The 21,228-nt window shown below is 34.3% G+C and overlaps 1 protein-coding gene across 2 annotated transcripts in view; it reads left to right on the top strand.

Moving 5' to 3' along the window:
- LOC117344818 (protein split ends-like) overlaps positions 1 to 21,228 on the top strand; it is a 60,014-nt gene that overhangs the window by 4,544 nt on the left and 34,242 nt on the right. For both annotated transcript variants that reach the window (XM_033907645.1, XM_033907644.1), the window contains exon 2: positions 6,242 to 6,508. In XM_033907645.1, the coding sequence (XP_033763536.1) occupies positions 6,242 to 6,508 (267 nt within the window). The remainder of the gene's footprint in view (positions 1 to 6,241; positions 6,509 to 21,228) is intronic.

Here is a 21,228-nt window from a genome sequence, read left to right as displayed (position 1 = left end):
GTATACATACACAACTCTCTAACACCATCTTAAACACTTTGCTGTCTGGTTTAATACAAACCATATTGTTTCTTACATTTGCCATTGAGTGATTGACTGCAGCTTTTTTGGCCAATAATCCTTAATGCACCACATTATGAAATATTTTACATTTTCACGGCCTGTTGCCATGTTAAATTGGTCCCGCTTGTTTATGATGTATTGGTTTTAAACAACTATCATTTGAGGTGACTTTGTAAATCTCCAAGTAGCTTCCTTCTATCAATATAGGATGTTTTTATTTCACATCGTGGTACCAAATTCTATGAGAGTCCATTTCCAATGTAATAAATATATTCGTTCATGTCGCAACTCGTAGGAAGGTGTCATGATCGAAAAGTCACAATACCTTGAAGAAAGAATTAAGACACGAAAGACTACTCCAGTAGAATAGCTTTACAAATTAAGATTTGATCACAACATGAATAAGGAATATGAGACACCCATCCAATTATTGAATAAAATGTAAATCTTGAGTCTGTTCATGGCGAGAAGATCAGAAAGAATTAGCTTTAAGATTACAAACAAGATGAGTTAGTTTGAGGACATGGAAACCTCTTGCGAGTTGTAATATATATTACTAAAGTAAGAGTTACAAATCAACAGTTTAAAAGTATTTTTCAACCAATTGTCATGACTTTCTGAGTTTCATGCCTTATCTGTATGGAGATATCCTGTAATCTAATGACAGTATTGTTTTGTTAAATCCAACGAAAGTATACATACATACTTCAAAGAATTTTGTGTTCCATTTTGAATAAATTAGTTTGGCATATTCTAGAGCAAGACCTTGTTGTAAATGGCACAGTGAAAGTTTTCTCAGGAACAGGACATAATGTTTACCTATCTAAACGTACTGTTATTGGTGTTTACTAAAGCTTTCCAGAATTTACTACTGGTTTAATTATAAGCTAATACTGCATATCTCTGGCATTAGCCCATGCTGTGTAATAAGCCCACTATTATCATATTGCAGTTCATTGACATATGAATTCTTAAAATTTCAAGCCACTGTCCTCCTACAGTTTATTATAGCATTACAAACAAGTTGAGCTGTCTGAGGAAATGGCGCCCTCTTGTGAGTTGAAGCAGGAATTACAAATTAACAGTTTTAGAAAAACTTCTAACCAGTTAGTTTTAAAATGTCGGTCAACCTCGATCAGTTGTAGTGTTATTAAGTTTCATCAACTGGCACTCCTCACCCTGATAAAATAAGCCCACTCATATCGGTCGCAGTTCTTTGACATATGTTCATTTATACAATATCAAGCCGTGGTCCCCTACAGAGGAAATAATTTGCCTTCTATGGGCTTATTTCAGCAATAAGCCAATTCCTATCAATTTGAGTTCATTGACAATATCTACACATACAATTCCAAGCCGTTATCTTGTCTACATATTATGATTTGGCGCCTTGGGCTTATTTCCACAATAAGCCAATAAGCCTGCTCCTATCAATTGCAGTTTATGGATCTTGGGCTCATAATTATAATTGCATGATATTTGCTCTGAATATAACATCCCACCAGTTATATACTGGTAACCGTCTTGTATGGTTTTGATTTAAAATTTTTTTTATATCTTTCTAATTGTGTTATTTTAATACCCGGAGAAGAATTTCTTCTGATCAGTAATTGTTTCGAAAGATTTTTTCACAGAAGAGAAGGAAAATCTTATTATAAATATATACTGTATACAACCAGATATAGAACTTAAAATTTCATGAAATGTAACATTTCAAAGATTTTGAGTATCAAAACATGCATATATTCATCTGTAAACTCTAAATATATGTTGGATTTTACGTCTAAACATTGAATTAATAAAAACATCACAAAAAGATTGTATTGACTTTTAAATGATTTTAATGTAACACATACAATAATATTTCACTGTTTGTAAAAATAGTTTATTGCCATAATGAGTTAGTGAAGTAATAAAGACTAACAGATTTATCAGAAGGACGTTAATGTATGTTTTATTGAATAATGAATGTCATGAAGTTTTCATAATAATGTTCTTTGCAATTTTAATGAACTAAAGTAAGGAAGTTCATTTGAATAAGATATCTTATGAGGATGAAGTGTATTTTGATCATTGTCGGCCATACGATTGCCTTCTGGAAGTATCACCAGGTTAATTTCAATTTCTTATATTTTGGATAAATGCTGTATAGTGATTTTCTCCATTATATTGTACATTTCGTTATGGAACAATTATCTGAAATATAAATGTTAGCATGTTTTGTAAATTTTATTAAAATGAAATTTCGGAAAAGGTAAAAAAAAAACAAAGAATTTTGCCTTCAGACATTTGGGGAAAATATCAGAAAATATTATTAAGGTCATGCATGAAAGTCTTATAAATATTGTCACTTAAAATTCGGTTTATTATACATGTATGAACTAAAATATCAATAAATATTGTCTTCATTATCATAAATACGGTAATGATAAAGTGCCTATTAAAGAATAAAGTTAAAGTATGTTGGCCTGAAAATAGATCACATGTTTTCAACATAAATTTCACTTGATAAAATAAATGCAGTAGTAAATTAATGAACTAGATTTTCTCTAAAGAGATGGCATCTATTGCATATTTAATCATTGTCTTGTATCATGCATACCAGGACAATGGTGAAATTCACAAAGTATACAAATCAGCATCTGGTAAGAAGAAAACATTTAAAGATCAAAGGTCATTAAAATTATATTTGAATTCAACATAAGATGTAACAGAAATATCATCACATGTCTGCTTACTGGACCTGAAAAGAAAGAAAAATTGTCTGGATTTTTTATGCAACACCGAACATAAAATTACATCATTAGCATTTAAAGTATACCACTAGCCCATAAAAATATCTATATTGCATGCACTGAAAAAGCTTAGGTTAGTAAAAGCAAACTGAGATAATCTGTTTATTTTAAATTTAATCATCTCCTCCGTTATTGCATAGGGAGTGTGGCTTGCCAGAGTAAATACGGTAATGGTTACCCATCCAAGCTAGGGTTCACCTCTGGGGAGTGTTTTTTTTAGGGAAAATGGTGTATTATATAGGTAAAAGCTTGTACAGGTAGTTAGTATAAAGGCTTGGTGGTCGTCATGACAATTTTGTATGAACCCAGACAAAAAATCGTACAGGTCTCCTTTGTCTAATATTATAATCCTGGAGTGGCGGCCATTTTGGATTTCCACAGACACATTCATAATCACAAACAAAACTACTTTATTAGTTCACTCAGAGATGAGAAATCCTGGCTTTTTATTTGTGTTATAGATATATTCCGCAGTGAGAAATTAATATCCAAACTAAAAATCCGGTAAGTGGGATAACCGTTAAAAATAGTTTAGTCCTTTGGTTAGGTCTACAACCCACAAACCCGGGGCTTCAGTGCTGTAGGCTAGTCTAAAACATTCTAAAGTGGACTAGTTAAATCAGTTCCAATATGATGTAAAATTTTCCATTGAAGGAGAGTCATTTTATTGTAAGTAAGCTTTTCCATCTTTGTATAGCTGGTGGATTTCTGTTGGTTTTCTTTCTCCTCTCAGTCCCTAGATCCAGATTTCTCAGAGCTCAGGCTGTCGGCAGCTATTGAGCTGGCCAGGTCACCTGAGCATGAATCATCAGGACTAGTCAACTGCTGCGAAGTCACTAGGGGGGCTTTTAGCTTTTCTGCAGGATTTTGTATAGGCTAGCCAGGAAACAGACCCAGCTGTAGAAATGGACTAGTCCATTTGCTGGCGATGTGCCAAGTCAGCAATGGCTGGGTTTTGTGTGGGTTGCCCTTGGTCTATATATACAACACCATAGCAGTAATGCTGATATCTGCCTCAAGCTCTGCAAAACAAAATTAATTACTTGGCAGCCAGCCAAGTTATTTGTAGGCTAGGGGATCTTTTGTATTTCAGGTTTACTGTGTTCATTGTGTATAGGGCCAGCATTTGTATAGAGGAGCTAAAGGCAGGCTTAACTAAATGCTGTATACTTGGCAGTGTGCCACGACCTGCTGGCTGTACAATATACACTATATATGTTGTACTGGGCTTCCTTGTTGAATAAATAGACCTCCATGCTTTTAACATTCTGGGAACAATTACATAGAAAAGAGGGTGTAATATCAAAGGCACTTTAAAGCTTGTATAGATATATACAGGTTTTTACACGTTGGATTTTGGTTGATCCATCACAAAAATCGTTGCTGAATTGTGATAACATTACAAATTCCACAGAATATTGAAATATATCAATTTTATCAGCACAGATTCCGAAACTTCGCCTCAATTTGAAAAGAAAAAAAAATTGACACAGAATAAATTTGTCTTCAACATCATATTTCCATACTCCGAATAAGAGCGGGTAACCATGGGATTGAAGTTAACATGATCTGTCTACTGATAGAAGCCGAGAAAGCTTTGTCTGTGAACGAGAAAGCTTTGTCTGTGAACGGTTGGTGGCTGGAATATGCAAGAATTTGAAGCACTGCAGTCTGGATGTATAATTTATCAGACACGCATATGTTTTCTCGCTTGACAAAAGATGGGAGCGGTGTTCCCACAGGCCCCTTGACAATAAATATTCAAAGATTGCTGAAGTACTCGCAACAAAAGAAAAACAGATTTGAATTTCAAAGCTTAAATTTGAATTTTCCAAGCGAGTCAGTGATTAAAATAACCATTGTACCGACCAGAATGTCCAGAATGTAGATCATTAGCCATGAATATTTATTATTGATCAAAGATTAGGGCAGTGAAAATATTCTTTGTACATATTTAGCTTGTGCACCTCAGAATTCGCTGAATATCCAGTATTTGGTATTTGTGTTGCATAAAAGATGTGCGTGGCAACTTCGATTCAGGGCATCAACATAATACTGTGACTCAGAGTCAGGCTTGCACCAGATCAGAGATTTATCATCATCATAAAAAAAGATAGTATTGATTGGGGTTATATATAAAACATGTGGTCCTTCGATATCGTCATGTTTGGTGACGTGTTTACATGGGTCACGTGTTCAATAAAATTTTCTTATCACTGTGTGAATAAAGGCTTTTTATTATAAGCCTTTTTTTTGCCTGCGTGACCCATGTTTAATATATTTTTCTGTGCTTTCTTTAGTTCAACTGCACTAAATGTCGGATGGGAAGGGGAAAAAATAAAACTCTGTCATATACAAAACTTAAAATGCATTAGGATTTAAGTAGCTATTATCATTTCCAACATTTCCCAAAACAACAACAGTATTTTAACATTTCCGAGATAGATAGGCATTGCTGTCTTGAGGAATTTTTCACAGGGTGTACGGTTACTAAAGTCCAATTGACCCCTAGGGTTGGTAGATTTTGTATCAGGTTGTTGAGAGAAAATTTTGAAATGGTAACAATAAAAACAGTTGACAGCTAGTATTTAGGTTTGTTCCTGTAAGTTTAATAATACCTCTGAATGCTATGAAATGGTACAAAACCAACACATACACTTTTCCAGTATGTCCAATTCACTGGATGGGAAAAGTTCAGTCTAGTATGCATAAAACATGTTCAGAAACCAAGTTTCTGTGAGGCATATGATAATTTAGAAAAGTTTGTTTGTTACATTTGATATTTTGATAGACAAAGATTATTAACTTAATTAAGGTTCCGTTTAGATCAAATAAGATTTGTTGAAATTTGCCTTGCAAATAAAATTTGTAATTTTCAATACAACTAGATTAAAGTTTTATGGCCAACAGGAAAAACAGGGATGAAAAATTGCAAAATTTTATTTAGTTTGTGGACATTCAATTGAATGGATTTGGTATCTGACTTCATATTAGACTTACGAGAAAAATATCTAAATATTTTGTCAGATGTCCCTGGTAATCTTTGATGCGTATATTACTATACATAGCCGTGTTAGTATGAAATTAAAAGGAATAAGGTTTTTCAACAATGCAAATTTAAAAATACACCAGTGATGCTTGTTGTTTGTTCAGATGCAGAAAAGTCCAGACTCCAAATAATTATTACTTTTTCCCCCGCCTCGAAAATATGCAACATTTTGATTGGTCTAAATTTCACATAATTACGCATGATATGGAGGTGTTAAAATCCCAATGAAAACGAATAATATCTTTGTTTGTATTTTGATTAAATTAATGTTCATATAAATTGTTTTTGAATGACTGTTGAGCACAAAACTAATGTTCCTGTTCTTTCTCTCCAGGTATGGAAAGATACAAAGTGTAAAGTTCCACGAGAAGAAGGAAGATGAGGAGGGGCTATCAGCCACCGTAGCTTTTGGGGACATTAAGTCGGCATCAAAAGCCCACAACAGTGAGAATACTATTGACAGCAAGACTTTGGTTACTGAGTACAGCGAGGGTTCCGCAACAGGAAGTGCCGTCACGCGTACGAGGCAGGAGCCGGTCCCTCGTACTACAGCATTTACCCCACACACTCGGCCCACAACCTATACAAATAGACCGAAGGGGTAAGTCATGATCACACAGGGCAAAGATCGGAGATTGTCCTTCAGATTTCTGTTCTTTTTGGGGTTTTTTTTTTTTTAATAAGGACGATTCATGATTGGAAAGAGGGAGAATGAGAAGGGGTGGAATTTTCTTTTCTCATGTGTCTCTAACTTGATATTTTTAGAAAAAAATATATAGGGAATTGAACTAGTTAAGAAATATCTGGAATATTTATAATAGCTTCCTTCTTTGACAATATTGTGTACATTTCTTATACCAGGACAAATTGATGCAGGATTTAGAATTCAAAAATTTGAATTCAGATAGGTTAGACTAATTTCTTCCCAAGTACATGTGCAAGAAAAAAACAGATCACAAATGCAGCTAAACACTATCAATTCACATTTACATGCATAGAAAAACAAATTCTTGCATAAATGAATCATTTCCACGATGCTGATGTTAAATAGCAGTTGTTATTTCATCAATTCCTCCTTGAAGGTTGCATTACAAACAACAGGTCCTGAATATTTGACTGATGTCATGTCTATTTTGTCCTCATCACCTTCCCTCATTGTAACAAGTTTTGTATACTGGGATATTATGGATTAATAGTATTTCAGAGACTTGCCCCATGATTATCCTAATGCTTACTGTAATCGCCTTCCCAATTCTTGTTCAAATATTACATGAGAAATTATGAAAAGAAACTTTACTTGTGTATGTAATCTAGTCAGATGCCCTCTTAATTGTCCAAATATTTAATTACCTTGGTTAAAGTTGGGTTTTAACCAAGTTTTTATAGACACCATCTTATCTTAATGGGTTAAGTCTGATTTTGACTGAATTTTAATGAATCGGATCAGATTAAAATTTTAATGGACATGGGTTTGGCCCTATTAAAACAAACGTTGGAGCCAAAAAATTCTCGACCTGTGACATAAATTCCATATTCATTGACCTTTGACTAGCTAAAGTTTGAGTTTGTTTACTTGTGAAGACATTATCAGTAAGTACGATTCCATGATGTCAACAATTTCATGGGGTCGAGTAGCTTACTTACATAACACAATGTTAATGGGTTGGGTAAAAGATGCTATTTGCTGGAGTCTTGTGCACATTTGAATGTGCCATTATTACAAAATAGAATATCACAGTATACAACTCCTCCTTAAACCCTTCCTGAAATGTTTCGCTGTTGTCTATTGGTAAATACATTTTGTGATTTCCCTGTAATTAGATTTATCTGTATGTTTTATCTATGTTTGTGTTTTTTGATTTCTCAAATTATTTCATTTACATTAATTTTCCATGTGATGTGCATATTTTAACACACTGACAACTTATGCTATTAAAATTTGACCTTTGACTGTGCACATGGATTATACCACATGTGGATTATTACGATTTGCGCGACATGTTGGAATGTTACCATCTTGTGTGAAAATGTCTGCTCGTTTTCATGACGACGAATGGATTACCGACGTTTTAAAAAAAGTTTGGATCTTAGCTCATTTTTGAGCAACATGGATGTCAAGCTTGACCTGGACTCGGATTTACATCAAAGAGTCCAACTGACCTGGATGCCAATAACAGTGGATTATTAGAAAAAAAATTGTAGTTTAAGTTGTGTGTTTTTTTGGTGAAATTATTAGTCAATATTGTATGTAGTCCCTCCTGCCCAATTTTTTCCTGGATTATTAAATTGTAAAATCTATTTACCTATTTATATATATATATACTGTATCAGGTCGGCATGGATGTACAAGTTCCTGTGTTGCAGTATAAATTGTTTGAGTATGCTGTTTTTTTGTTTGATTTGTCGTGATTTCGGCAATCATGGTTATCGTTTTTGCCCTGTGGATTGCTATCCTGGTACAGCGTAGCTTGGATTTAGTTTTTGGATGTAGTTGTTTTTACCGAGGATTACTTGGGGATGTACAAAACTTTCCTGTGATCAAGATGCAACGCTGGATTATACGGATGTATTAACTGTAATAACAAGCACTGTGCCGTAATCGCTTGGTAAGTATAACGACAGTGCAAGTTTTGGCGTGGATTAAACAGTTTTGGAAATATTTACATCCACGGTAAGGTGGATTAATTTTGTTGCGAAAGGAATATACATCTGTGAATAAACCACATGCTTGATGGCCGAGACGTCACTATGGATTATAACCCCTGTTCGTAAGGTATTGTAAATATGTTTGTGTTGACACAACTGGGTGGAACCAATTTCTGATCTAAACGGAAAAATATTTCAATTTCAAAAGATGTCCAAGATCTTCAGTTTCTATTTGATTAAAAAGAAAACAAGAGAAAAAAAATCTCATTTCATCAAATTCCATAATGAATTTCATTGGCAAAAATATTTGTTGTGTATTTTAAAAGCAAAAAGCACAACTTGAATTGTTAAAGATGAAAAGATCTTAAAAAAGATTGATACTAAATTCTAAGAATTCCAAAGGAATATTGGTTCTATTCCGATGATAAGTGTTTTGTACTCCATGATCACAGTACAACTTCTTCCCTACTCCAGCTTCAGAATTTTTGACCATACAGATCATTATAGTATTGCAATGTTTATGATCTAGAGTTGTGGTCTTGTCCTGTTAAAATCCTGTGCTTCACTGACCTTGGATGATGTTGCTAAACAAATATCTTTATCACAAGTTTTCCTTTATATGTGTAATGACATAAGTAGGGCACACCATGAAGTTTTAGGACATTTTAACCACAAATTGGCACGTAGCCAACTCGAGCTGGATTCCTGTAACATCATGTGAAGAAGTTTTGCTTCAAAGTATAGCTGGGCAGTAAATTGTAGAGAACATTTCATACAAGTCGCTCCATTCCACATTATTTCATAAATTTATGTGAACTTACCCATATATATCTTGGAGAAATGTCAATGTTTACCTTATTGATATATTTGGTGGGGAAATACAAGCACTATGTTGCAGTATTGTAATTCATTCTATATATTTGAAGCCAGTCCCTTGAGCATCTTTGAGTCAAAGTTTTTATGTTCCCAGAGTTATAAGAAATATGGTGCAAGATTTTGATAAGCGATGTCATCCAATTTCAAGGATTACTGAATTGTATGTTGTCAATTTTAGGCCAGCATCATTCTGGTGTAGTATCAAAAGCTTAAAATGATCAGACTGAATGTGTTATTCTAGTGAAATTCTTGAAGCTGGGTTTTATACAACCTTTTGATATTGCTTGAACCCTGTACCAGTCCGAGTGTGCATACATATGTTCCAGCCCTGTATAGGAGGAATTGTCTTTATTTCAGTAAAAAAAAAAAATTGCATGCATTTTCCCCATAAAGTAATAACAGACCTGAGTTGACAGTACGTTACAACTTGGAAGATGATTTTCTACATTTTGCTGAAAATTATTAATTTGTGTGCATGACATGTTTATCAAAACACGGAAAATCCTGAGACAAGAATTTAGCGAATTAATGCACCTTAATGGCAAGTCTATTTATAAACATGATTTATGTTTAATTTTAAATACAGCTTTATGGCAATGGTGTTTATGATAAATGTGAATTGTTTTTTACATGTGTGTAAATTAGTTTTTAATTGCATGAACATGTTTAGTATTCTAACATTATTTTAATTTGATTGCACACGTTTGTTTTATGCAAGTATTATTTGATACAGAGTCCTGTATGTTTTATAAGAGTATTGTTTATACTACAGTATAGAGGAAATCTTAATTTTAACGTAGTTATAAATCAAAACAACAGATTGGTTGTGCCACAATTTGATATTTCGTCAAGAAAAACTGAAGTGAGCGATTTATCGATGTTAACAAAACTCTTTATGACATCCCAAATATTTTATCCATATATTGATATTATAGAAAGCCATGTTTGGTGTTTGTTGTGCAGTTTAAAATGTATGTACAAATCATTCTTTGTTGTTTTAAGCCTGTGTAATTAGCCAGAATGTTTCAATATTCAATTTGTTGTGGTTTGTAGTTGTTAATTTCAGCAATGGTTTCATTTCGTAGATATATACCAAGGCTTTGTTGAACATCAATTCATGTTTATCTAAATTTCATTTTAGAGGCTCACCAGGCTTCAATTTCACAAAGTTCTTTTAAAAACTTGTATATTTGAACTCTGAAAGTAATTATGATTTCCTACATATATATACATTTAGGTGGATATAAGTTCTCATAGCTGACAGGGTTTCTTATTCCCGCTTTTAAGATGGCCGTGATACAAGCTAGCTTTGTACTGTAGAAGATTTTAACCTGGCAGAGTGGACAATTTCTGCTGTCATGTTGCTCACAATCCTGTGAAGACAGAGGTTCTAGGCAGAAAATCAATATGAACCACCACTCAGCCTTAGGTTTCCTGGTGATGGAGGAGGTTTTACTACTGTGCCACCAACATACTTGTATATATTGACTATGCTGTAATGCTAGAGGCAGACACAGATTTCATGTAAAATGTGGGACGGCATGGTCCCTGGTTGTGCCTACAGCCATCATTAGATATGCAACAGCTACTTCTAATGACAAACCTTAGCTCCCCCAAGGGTTGGAAGCCTGGCATATCATTATTATCGGGATTATAGTCTGAAACATAGATCAAGAGAAATAAATTATGCATAGATGGAGGGCAGGACAGTGATGACTCTCTGTTCAGTTAAAACCTATTGCTGTTTAGTTAAAACCTATTGGGACTCATAATTGTATTGAATGAAGTGCATTTTCCCTCTACATACATAATGCTGTGCTTTTCCTTCCTCAGATATGATGGAACACATTTAAAATGATTTGAATGTGTTTTACAAGAAAATTTATTTTAGCTATCATATCTTTAATTGTAAAAATGTATTTGTTTTAAATTAGAAATATTGTAACCATATAAATCTTTTCTTGTTCTTCCGTTTGATTGTTATTATGCCATTGCCAGGTTTTACAGAAAATAAAACTTTGTGGATAACATTGCCAGGTTTTATAGAAAGTTTTAAAGACTTTGTGGTAGAACTGTTCAACAAATTCACTTTATTTGTATTCAATGGAACCTCTTCACACCGACATATTTGAAAACGGTCAAAATCTTTTTGATGTACATGCATCATAGTATGTAAAGAAAGTTTAGTCTTTTAAGAAGCTTAAAGTAAAACAGTGATATATATTTTTCTTCATGTTAAAATTTTAGTTCAATAGCAAGTTGTAAATTATTTACACAAATCCAAAGTTAGATTGAACTTCTGGGTACCAGTATGAATGCAAGAATGATCTTATCTGTCACCTTTTTATCAAATTTGTTGAATTCATGGAATACCACCAGGCAGTCTGGTCTACTCGGAAGGAAATTTGCTAACAGTAAAAAAGTCCTGTACTGGCATGTAGCAGAACTGGGCACTGATCCAGATAAGCCTCTGTTATCTGTTTCTAAAAATTAAGTCATTCTAAATTCTCACATTAATAAAAAAAAAAAAAAAAATGAACAGTCTTTTATATTCTTCGTTGATGTTAAAAAGTCCTGTGCCAACACAAGTTTTATATACATTGTATATCCAATAACCAGTATTGTCAGGTTCTGATTACTGTGTGGCCTTTTATATTAAAATGTACATGTTGTGAGCAGGTTAGGAGATCCCTGGATGATGTTATTGGTATAAGCCCCTTTCAAACGTATTTCGATTTACTAGATTTCTATTGGGACTTGAGTTCACAATGACATAAGATCAATATGAAAGTCCCATCTGTGATCTGCGCACCTTACATGTCTATAACCAGTTAAATATTTGAGAATCTGGCCCGATATTGTCAAGATTCGTTCAACAGGTAATCTTGTACCGTTCAAATTAAAAAAAAAAAACACTCATATCTCAAAATGTGATACCTCCATTTCTGTTTTGGTCCGACTGCGTCCCCTAACCAATAGAAAAGTTTGATTGACATTTAAAGTAGAAATATCACTTAGCCGTTGAATAATTTCGTGCCTCTTATTTGATTTTTTACCTTAGATTTCTCTAAAAAAAAAGATCTGCAGATTAATTGGTTCTTGGAGGCTTGTCGATTTCAAACATTCATTTGCAACTTGTATGAAATCTGATTCAATATCTCGACCAGAAGCAATACAGGTCTTCAAAGATCTTGCTTGTTATGGTCTTGATGTTCAAGGGCTTTTTGAGGATTGATTACAAAGTTTGAATGAAATTAGATTGGGATCATTTCAGAGCTTGCTAATATGAGCAAAAATAAAAATGACAAGATGTGCAAGTTCTAATTTTTAAAATTTCTAAGTTCAGTGTTTATCCCTCTTGAAATTTTTAAAATTTTCAAGTTCAATCTTCCTTCCTTTCTTTTATTCTACTCCAGAGTCACCATTTATCCGTTTTCAAATAAATAGGGTTTCCATAACAAGATCTATTTATAAACCTTCGTAGATAATCATATTCTAGGCTAGTTGCATGGTTTGCGATCGATCTCTCTAGTGTAGGGCTGTGCGAAGGACAATCGCTGATGTAGTGTTCGGTCGTTGGAGTGGAGGATGATCTCCCAGATGTAAAAGTTTGGTGGGATGAGTCTCGGTCTTGGTCTGCCGATCAATAACAGAAGAAGTCGTATTCTCTGTAATCAGAATAACATGTTCCTAGGGAATTGATTTTTTCCTGGGAAGTCCAACGGATTGGGAGTTGAGAGCTGAAGTTGTTAGGCAGTGGCTATCAACTCCATACGCCTGACATTTGAAATGGAGACAGGGAGATCAAAAATAGGCCCAGCCATAAAATGGGAGGCTCTCCGAAACAGAGATTTAATGGTCTAGGATATTATCATGGGTGGGTTACAGATGTGGTCTTATCAATGAGATTTTCATGACATTTGAGTCAACAAGTTTAGCTGGTATAAGATAATTACTGATCAGAGAATGGCAGTGTATAAAAATAACTGGTACACAATTAGATGGTCCTGTCGGCTCGAAGGACCAGAGAAAATGTTTAACTTATTTCTGTTGTATTTTTGCCCACGCTGTTCAAATAAATTGGAATGAAATAATTTTGAAGTTAAATTTACAATCGTGCTATCTTCTCACAAAACGTTGGAAGCATGTAATTTATTAAAATTGATACTTGGTACATGTATCGGAAATGAACATAATACTGTCTGTCCCTGTCGATCAGTAAGGTTCCATCAGAAAGATTTTCTGAAACTTATATTTATTTTCAGAAATTAACACAAAAATCATGGAGCAGAACAATTTAGAAAAACAAATCAACAAAAATGTGGTTTCTTCGAAGACGAATCTATTTTGTTAGTTTGGACAGATTTTGAAATAATAAATTAAAAGTTTATTATTGTTATCACTACACAAATGAATATATTCTTGGTTAGGAGATGGTAATTAAACCAGTATACGTAGCTTATTTAAAGTCATGCTGTTTTTTAATTGTGATTAAAAACGATATAAGATTGACTCGGATTAGGTGATTGGTTTTTTGGAAGAACTGTTTTAATGATGCATGATGGGAAACCAATACTTCTACTATATACAGTAATTAATTATCTCAAAATTTCAATCGGAGAACATGGCAGTAAATGGCTACTAAACCGAAATATTTTCAAACATTTTCATCTCTTAGAGCTACACATACAGGGAAAGTAGAAGGTAGTTAAGAGTCCTCAGATGAAGTCCTATCCTTGTGCAGTGGGGACGCAGCCAAATGTCAGATTTACTGAACATCTCTTTCCTGGTCACATTACCTTGTAAATAAGAACATTATGGCTGGTAATTACCTAAGTACAAGTGCAGATGGCGTACATTAGTCCGGATGCAGCTAGCTGTTATGGCCGATTAAGATTACGTTCAACTTCAAATGACAAACTTGGCGTTATTATCCCTGAAAAAAAATGTAAGAATGGCTTCTTCTAAAATTGAATGTTCTTTGTATACAGTATTTTCTCTGTCTGTATATTTTTGTCCAAAATTTAAGGTATGTTTCCCAATTTTGTATTTTCCCTAGTGGATTCCTGCAGTGAGATTTTGTCATAATAACCAGAACCTTGTAGTCGAAGATGAAAAATACTACTCAAAAGATTTTAATGCAACGTTTAATTTCAATAGGACTTTATATAGGTCACTGCTACCTTCATTGTAATTTATCTAGGTCACTGCGACCTTCATTGTAATTTATCTAGGTCACTGCTACCTTCATTGTAATTTATCTAGGTCAGTGTAAACTTCATCTCCAAGTCAAGATTATATGAAATGAGACTTAAACTCATTTGTTTGGATAATAAAGGAAGACTTTTAATTGTGTTAACAACAAACTTTCTAGTTCAAATTTTTGATGACCATTTAAAAAATAATTTAAAACGATTACATCAATAATTGAAAAAGTGATCGAAATATTCTTGGGTTCTGATGAATGGAAAGTGATGTTATTTACAAACTTATAGTAGTCTTTAATTGTCTACTTGATCAAAGAAACAAAAGAAATTTATGAAACAAGTTTTTCTAAATTTTTCATTTAGTAAAAAATTGGTTACAAATAGTTACATAATATTCCTCTCCCTTCTCCCCCAACAATGAGCAATATTTGAAGTGAAATGTTGAGATGCATGTATGAGTAACGCAAAGCCGCTAAGAGCTTGTGGGGAAGCATTAGCACCCTGCTACAGTATTCAGACACATTTTCTCCTCCAAATCTTGTTGTACACATCAGTGAGTGCTAAAAATATAACTGATATTTTAGACTGTCATGTTTGAGTGTGTGTTTCTACAGTAGCTAGGCGGCCCAGGCTGGCTTGCAGGTGTATCTGTAGTGGGTTATTAGATATGTCTGCTCTGCTCGACTTCCCTTTCAAAAAACCTAAAAACCAGTAGAGCCATTTCGTATAGAATCTAGATCTAGCACACCAAATGTTATATCAGTAGATTTGTGAGAGGGAGATGGAAATAACATTTTGTGTTTTAAGTGTAATCTCAATAGATCACGAGTTGTGTGTTGTCGCTGATGGCTTTTATCATTGTGGAGGCAACAAGACGAATCAAAATGGCGTCTCAATGCTTTTGTACCTATTCAAATTGGTCTGGTTCTGGAAAAATACCGACATGTACAGATTTATCTGAAACTGAACGTGATGGCTGGCCAGGATAACTAAGCGATACATTAACAAATGTATTTGTACTCATGAGTTTATTGTTATTGGCTTTTTGTGGAAATTTCTTTATAAAGTTTAAAAAAATCTTTATTATTTCAATTTTTTTTTTCACAAAAAAATTTGGGGAGTTTTAACCAGAGATGTATTGAACTTACAGTTTATGACCAGGTAAATGGATTTGATATAAACATCAAAAATCCCTAGTGGAAAGTAGAATTCTGGGTAGGAAACATATACTTGACCTGCTTTCACATCCTGTTTATATTCTAGGCCTTAACATTAGATTTGATAATGGAATATAGACCAATATGATTTGGGTATACCATATCTAGATTTGCTCCTACTTATTTTAATAAGTCACAACCCTTTTAAATTTCTGTATTTAGGTGTGCCGTGACCAAGCTTTTACACCATGGAGATTTAAGGTTTGAATACTTAGGTTTATGAAACACACAGCCTTCCTTTGCTCAGTGATAAAGGTCTAGTAGGCTAAAATTAGACATGATGGATTTTTAAAGGCAATTCATATATGTACATAATGGGCTTATTATGTCTTATTCTTGTTAAGAAAAAACTGGTAATTGTTCTATACACATGAACCAACAGATCTGAAATTGAATAGGTTTTTGAAGGAAATATCCTGTTCAACCTGAGCAAACACAAGGGGAAGCCAAACAGCTTGTCTGCACCATATTACAAGTAGGGGTCGTCTCAAAAACTAATCTCACACTGGTGGTAGTTTTGTCAGGTGTACACTGGCTTGTACTGATGATCTAGGTCACAAAGATGTCTATCATGAGCTGTCTCATCCTGGGGGCACATCACCTACCTATGGGCTGAGCTGGTACTGTAGGGAAATATACATGTTTTGACAGCACACCAGCCAGATATTCTAGTATGACAAGGCTAGCTTATTATCATAACTGCCACATCAAGTTAACAGCAACCTGACACCCCTTATGTACAGCTGTTGTTAGACTATTCCAAACCACCCTCTGTAATAAACATACAGCGAAATGGACTGATCCAATGGTTTTGTAACTAGATTTTGCACCCCAGAAATTTTTTCTCCTTTCTTGTGAATAAGCAGTCTTCATTTGTTATCAAATGTGAAAGAACAAGATTTAGTAAAACTTTATTTGTACATATTTACATAAACAGGTTGTGTTGTAACATGGACTAATATGTTTATGTATGTATAACGGATCTTTATATATAGATATGAATTTAATACATACAATATGTAAAGAAGTATTAAAGAGATTAGCTAAACTGGTCAAGACTTGTTTGCCAGGGGAACAGTTAGGGATAAACTCACACAGTATGTAGGATATTTATAAATTATTTATGAACTGCTGGGTATTTCCTTTAATTTGAATTTAATAGCACTCATTATCTCGGAGGAATGTTGACAATATATACTAGGCCACTTAAATTAAATTTCATTCAAGTTAGTCATCCTTATCGGAAATATTTTCCTTACAATTTACCTTATAATTGCAAATAATTTAAAACCGTGAATCAAAATATGTAAATTCACCTCCATGTCCACCATTAAAATTTCAGAATCTGAATCGATTGCTAAGGCACATGATATAAACATATTTCAAGTTCTGATGCAAAGAAAAGGCTTATATTGATAGTAAGTGAGAAGAGATTCAAAACATCTTTAATTGTCAACAAGAATGTGAGTCAATACTGTATAGGTTTACTTTGTTGTAGTTTAGTACATATATAATATTTTTTTAATCACACCTTAACCCTTTCAAACCTAAGAAACTTTAGTGGACTCTGCCATTCTTTCATAATTTGAAGTCCAATATGCTCAGTAGGGGTGAAAGGGTTAAAAACAAAATAAATTTTACAGAAAAAATTAAAGGTTGTTTTCTTCAAGGTGGCTTGTTTTAAATTTGCTATAAGGTAACCTGGTTCAGTCCTATTTATTTGTAACAAGTGATCGTTAACCATGTCTTAGTTATATCCATATCATTGACTATATATGGCTCTGAACTTTTCTATTGAGATCTTTTATAAGCTGGTTTTAATTAACATCTAAAGTGTTTCTCCAATTGTATTAATCCAGTGATTGGTTTCCATGGTATTCATGATCTTTCTCGACTGAATTTGATAAAACATGAAGAAGTGAGTAGTATGCAGTTAAATCGTTAGTTAAAATGAAGTATTGAAGGTTACACTGTAAATATCGTGGGACAGTTACAGTTGTAGTTACAATAAAATATCCAGGGATACAGTTAAAGTTGTAGTTGCAAAAAAGTATCGAGGCACACATGTTTTTCTGACATTTTTATAGCATAACATGCAGTAAAAACTACACCTAATAAAACCTGAGGTATTCTCTTGTACATACCATACATTATTCCCTGTGTTTGTTTCACAACTATCATGTATTTCCTGATCTAGAATCAAGCATGTAAGTATTTTAAGATGGGCAATTTCCTGTCTGTCCCACAAATCAACTGATGTCTGTAGATCAACTATTTGAGACTCTGTTAATATTTTAATGTAATTTGAGACATCTCTTTCATCAGGTTGTGATTTCTGCAGGGAAATTTGGGCTCATGGAAAAGCCTACCGAATTATATGGTCTTTATAAATACTTGTATATGCTTTTGTCAAAAAGTAAAAAAAAAATGTTTTTGATCTAACTTCTGAATGAATTACTTGGCGGATTTGTCATTTTCATCAGACTCTTCGTCAAGGCTATGACTTATTCTCCGAAAGAGCTGTTATATGTCGTAGGTATTTGACTTTAAAAACAAATGCATGATCTAGGAAGTCTTTCTGAGGTACATTGCTTACAAAGATGAAAATCAAAGTCTTTTACTTATATTTCCAAAATTTTTGGGAAGATAACTTGGTATCAGAATTCCTTGCAAAAACCTAAGCTGCAGGTAGGCAGTTGATGCATTGGATTTTAAAGTAAGAATGTGTGTCTTGTGAATATTGTGCTGACTATAATATGATCAGCATAATTCTTCAGTTTTCCTAAGTTACCTGGACAGTTTAATGGCAATAAACAAAACCATTACTATGCCAGTGGAAATCTCCTAATATCTTTTGATGCATTAGAGTGTGATGATGGTATTGTGAAATTGTTATCTCTGACCAGGGAGGAAATATCATTATGGCCCTGTGCTTGTGTTTGTTTTACTGACAGCCAGTATTTGCCCTGCTCTCACTGTGCTCCGATTTGTGTCAGATTGGTGGTCATGTAATGGAACAGTTCCAACCCAGATACAAATAGGTTCTCTCTGGTGCCAGGCCAGGCCAAGTTATAGAAATGTTTATCAGTAAATGTAGGCCACCCCAAGTTATAGAAATGTTCATTGGTAAATATAGGCAAGGCCAAGTTATAGAAATGTTCATTATGTTCATTGGTAAATATAGGCAAGGCCAAGTTATAGAGATGTTCATTGGTAAATGTTAATTGGTAGATTTAGGCCACCCCAAGTTGTAAATGTGCTTATACACTGTAATGGTAAAACACAGGCCGAGGCAAAAAAGAGTTTATCGGTAAAATAAGGCCTGTTAATTAAATACGGCTAGGCCAAACATAGAGGAACATCCTTGAATCAAGGGTAAATTTTCTAAATTTCTGCTGGAAATCGGGAGTTATTAAATATAACAGATGATTAATGTCATCAACTGTAATACTTTATCTTGCCCATGTTTCACAGTTTCCTGAAATATCGCCTGTTAGGCTCGTTATCAGGTAACTCCCAGTTCTGTATTGTTGACATCTGGTGACCACATACTAATTTCCCAGCATGCTTAGACTTGCTGTATTGTTTACTGTATGTTCCTGTTGGTAGATACATATGGCCTGTAAAATCATTATAAGTCACCTACAACTGGTGTGACTGCCTGGTGGTGTATCATGAGCCACAAAGGTAAACAATACCATTGTTTTGATCAAGTCCCTAGCCTATTGTTCTGGATCTGAGTTGTGGTGTAAGATCGATTTATCAGATTGCCAGTTTAGAGAGTGTGTCCATTGGTCACCTGCAAAATATCAATAATCTGACAAGTGCTGAAAAACAACATAGAAATGATAAGGCCACACCAACTCAATGTGTCACCTTACCTGGCCATCTGATCGATAAACCAAAGAAAGGCCACACCAACTCAATGTGTCACCTTACCTGGCCATCTGATCAATAAACCAAAGAAAGGCCACACCAACTCAATGTGTCACCTTACCTGGCCATCTGATCGATAAACCAAAGAAAGGCCACACCAACTCAATGTGTCACCTTACCTGGCCATCTGATCAATAAACCAAAGAAAGGCCACACCAACTCAATGTGTCACCTTACCTGGCCATCTGATCGATAAACCAAAGAAAGGCCACACCAACTCAATGTGTCACCTTACCTGGCCATCTGATCGATAAACCAAAGAAAGGCCACACCAACTCAATGTGTCTTTGTTAGGTTTCTTGTCCTCTTAAAAGATAAAAAGAGGCCACACCAACTCATTGTGTTCTTACGTTTCCTGTCCTCATAAATGACCAACAAAGATAGGCCACACCAACTGAATATTGGTGTCTCTGAGGTTTGATTCCAACTCTGGTGTCTCGCATACATAGATTATGGTCAAATCAAAACTACATTTCAAATCAAACTTATGTTTGGCTGAGTTAAGTGTAAGTTTGGGCTGAGTTAGGTGTAAGTTTGGGCTGAGTTAGGTGTAAGTTTGGGCTGAGTTAGGTGTAAGTTTGGGCTGAGTTAAGTGTAAGTTTGGGCTGAGTAAGGTGTAAGTTTGGGCTGAGTTAGGTGTAAGTTTGGGCTGAGTTAGGTGTAAGTTTTGGCTGAGTTAGGTGTAATTTTTGGCAGAGTTAAGTGTAAATTTGGGCCGAGTTAGATGTAAGTTTGGGCAGAGTTAAGTGTAAGCTTGGGCCGAGTTAAGTGTAAGCTTGGGCCGAGTTAAGTGTAAGTTTGGGCAGAGTTAAGTGTAAGTTTGGGCTGAGTTAAGTGTAAGTTTGCCCAACTAGTTATTAATGTTTAGATGTACAAGTTCAGTACACGTGCCCAAAAATTGGATGGCTGTTTCACCGAGATAACTTCAGATAACTTCATGATAACTTCAGATAACTTCGTGATCATCAGTCAATTGCAGTGATAGGTGTACTGTTAAATGCTTCATCTAGTATGGATATTGATACTGTTGGAATCAGTTATACAATGATAAAATGTCGAAACAACAAGCCATGTGTTATAACACGTAGGTCCTTTGTGTCTCTCACTTAGGTGTAGAAAACAATAAACCATTTTAAATGTCTAAAATATCTGTGTACATCGTATATATATTGGGAGAGTCATCGATACATGCATTCAGCTTGTGTTTCATGGTTCAATGTAAATAATGTTTGGGGAAAATGATATCGTTGTCTCAAAACAAGTCTTTGTTGTCTGAGAATGAAATACAGACAATTGGTGTCTCGTCATGATGTGAAAAGGAGGATCCGAGACAGTGTCACTGTTCTTGTTGACTAGAACTGAAAAAAAAAATAGGTATGACATGTTTGAATAAAAGTATAAGGGTTAATCCGAGGAATGACTTTAACTAAATGAGAAAC

The sequence above is a fragment of the Pecten maximus genome, chromosome 16 (genome assembly GCF_902652985.1).
Source record: "Pecten maximus chromosome 16, xPecMax1.1, whole genome shotgun sequence".
Lineage (NCBI taxonomy): Eukaryota > Metazoa > Mollusca > Bivalvia > Pectinida > Pectinidae > Pecten > Pecten maximus.
This window is presented reverse-complemented; position numbering and strand designations above follow the sequence as displayed.